Here is a 3,158-nt window from a genome sequence, read left to right as displayed (position 1 = left end):
GAGTTTGAAGTTTTGTTCGGAGTCTCGGATGGGATCCAGGACATCACGAGAAGTTCCGGAATGGTCCAGAGAATAAGATTCATATATAGGAAGTCATATTCCAAGTTTGGAAATGATCCGGTGCATTTATGGCAGGTTCTAGAAGGTTCTAGAAAAGTCCGAAAGAAAGGCACTATGGAAGGTGGAGTCCCGGAGGGACTCCACAAGCTTGGCCAGCCAAACCCTAAGGGAGGAGTCCCAGGTGGGCTCCACCTGAGGTGGCCGGCCACCCTCCCTCAAGGAAAGGTGGGAATCCCACCTAGAGTGGGACTCCCATCTTGAGTAGGTTTCCCACAAAAGGTAGGTTTTGCTGTTGGGGTCTTATTCGAAGACTTGGGATACAACTCTTGGGGCTTCCACCTATATAATGAGGGGCATAGGGGAGGGGCCGGCCACACCAAGCCACTCTTGGCCGCAACCCCAAGTGGCCGGCGCCCAAGCCCCCTCTCCCAAACCCTAGCGCCCCTCCTCCACCACTTCTCCCGCATACGCTTAGCGAAGCTCCGCCGGAGATCTCCATCGACACCGCCACCACGCCGTCGTGCTGCCGGGATTCCGAGGAGGATCTACTACTTCTGCTGCCCGCTGGAACGGGGAGAAGGACATCGTCTTCATCAACACCGAACGTGTGACCGAGTACAGAGGTGCTGCCCGATTGTGGCACCGTCAAGATCTTCTACGCGCTTTTGAAAGCGGCAAGTGATCGTCTACCGCAGCAACGAGAGCCTCCTCTTGTAGGCTTTGGAAATCTTCAAGGGTTAGTCTCGTTCATCCCCTCGTTGCTCCCATCGTCTAGATTGCATCTTGGCTTGGATTGCGTTCTCGCGGTAGGAAATTTTTTGTTTTCTATGCTGTGAATCCCTACAGTTTTATCTTAGAAAACATTTACTAGTATTCAATGAGATTATGATCTGAGAGCATCTCCACCGGCGCCCCCGTAGTGGCCCCGATAGCGTTTTAGGGACTGGGAGCGAAAATGGGCTCACACCGGCGCGCCCCAAATAGCGCCAACGCTTTTTCGAGCCCCGTAGAAGCGCCGGCAACCCCTTCCTTGGCGAAGGGCGCGAATCGGGCGTGCCGGCGCCTTGCGAGGCGGAAAATTTTGCGCCTAGGAGCCGCCTGTCAGCCACACATCCCAAAAGTCGACGCCAGCGGGGAGTGATGGGGCCGACGCGTCAGCGGCACATTCAATTTTAACCTAACCGTCGCCTACCTCGCGACGGAAGTTATTGGCGCACAGCGGTGGTGAAGTTTCCGCAGACGCGCAGCTAACCGTCTCGTCATGCCTAGCTCTCCGTGCTGGCGTTAACGAGCGTCACCGCTTCCCCGCCTCCCCCCGGCCTATAAAAAGGGCGCTCTCGCATCGTCCGTCCCACCCAAACCCTAGCGCCTCTCTCCCCAACCCTAGCCGCCACCATGTCAAGAGACGACGCCATGGCTGGTAGAGGCAGAGGCGAGGTCGCGGTCGTGGTCGTGGTCCTGGCTGCGGCAGAGCTGCACGCTCGCCGTCGCCTGCGACACCGTCGTCTGCGACGTCGTCATCTTCGTCGTCGGACCTACAGGAGGAGTAGGAGCGGGAAGTTTTGTTCATGTTCATCGTCGTCCTCAAGGGTGACCCACTCGTCATCCAGAGGCTACTACACAAGTTTGCCGAGTTCGTCGCCGACAACGAGCCAGCCTCGCTACATCTGCAGGAGGCTGCCTGCGATTGCTGCCGGTGGCCGGTGGACGTGCTCTTCGATGGGCGCGGCAATATGTACCTCCACACTGGTTGGGAGAAGTTCGCGCGCTACCACGACCTCGAAGCCGGCTGCGTGCTCACATTCTCCTACCTTGGCGAGGGTGATATGAGCGTCAAGGTGTTCGACGAGACGCGATGCCGCCGACACTACCATGGCGACACCGATGAGGAGGACGATTGAGTGTTGTTTTTCGTAGCGAAAATAGACACGCATGTTTTTGGATGTTCTTCCTCAAAAGGACCAATATGGCTATCATCACCAGCTGGATTTTCCAGTTTGGGTGACTGGGAGTGCCTGGGAGTGTTCTTTTTTTCGATAAGGGGTGCTTTATTACTCAAAAAGTTTTAAGAATTACACCCAGCCTCTGCATAACTAGGATGCACACAGCCGTTTAGAAGTCTAGAATCCATCGACATGAGATACAAAAAATGATAAAAGCCAACTACTATGACGCTCCGTTGGCTTCAATCCTCCGACTATGCAGCCACCCATATTGAGAAATAAACTCCGTGACCGTGTTCTCCAATCGTGTACACACCTCCATAAAGAGGTCGCGATCCTCCAAACGCTGAAGTGGCGACCATGAACGGAGCAAATCCGTACACCGGTAGATGACCTGCATAAGAGAATAATTTTTATCATTAAAAACCTTGTCATTTCTACATATCCAAAGCGACCATGCAACGCAATTGCTCCCACTCTGATAAACATTTTTTACCTAGAATCCACCCTATTTAGCCAACTGCCAAAAATGCTTGCAATGCTACAGGGTGGGTATAAGGTAGAACCTATCTGAATGATTGACCATATAGATCTAGCAACTCGACAGTTGAAGAAAATGTGTTTTATTGTCTCTTCTTCATGACGGAACACACATTTCGTACAACCTTTGTCAGTTGCGCTTTACAAGGTTATCTTTAGTAAGAATCACACCTCGACGAAGATACCATGCAAAGACCTTTGTTTTGAGAGGTATCTTCATCTTCCAAATGTATTTATTATTTAAAACCGGTTGTGTAGATATGCATAATGCTTTGTACATGGAGCTAACCGAAAATATACTATTTTTTTTTGAGACTCCAACGGAATTCATCCGTCCCCTGAACCAGCTGGATTGAACCTAACAGCTGAAGCAGTTCATTCCAAGAAGCTAGCCGGAGACCGACAAGATCACGCCTGAACGTCATAGAGGGGGGAGAAGATTCCATCACCTTCCGCAAGGTATCCCCTTTATGACGAAGAATAATGTACAAGGTCGGATACTATTCACGAAGAGTGTTGTTTCGAACCAACGATCCTACCAAAACCGTATCTCCGTCCCATTCTTAATGGAGAAATAACCAAATGGGAAAAAGTTCTTCTTAGTTGCCATGATGC

The 3,158-nt window shown here is 51.6% G+C and overlaps 1 protein-coding gene across 1 annotated transcript; it reads left to right on the top strand.

Annotated features, from left to right (window-relative positions):
• Positions 1–1,628: 1,628 nt before the first annotated feature.
• Positions 1,629–1,961, top strand: LOC127329325 (B3 domain-containing protein Os03g0212300-like). The gene has a single exon (XM_051355854.1). It carries the CDS (start codon positions 1,629–1,631, stop codon positions 1,959–1,961), a length of 333 nt encoding a protein of 110 aa, XP_051211814.1.
• The last annotated feature ends 1,197 nt before the right edge of the window (positions 1,962–3,158 follow it).

Source organism: Lolium perenne, chromosome 2, assembly GCF_019359855.2.
Source record: "Lolium perenne isolate Kyuss_39 chromosome 2, Kyuss_2.0, whole genome shotgun sequence".
Classification (NCBI taxonomy): Eukaryota; Viridiplantae; Streptophyta; class Magnoliopsida; order Poales; family Poaceae; genus Lolium; species Lolium perenne.
This window is presented reverse-complemented; position numbering and strand designations above follow the sequence as displayed.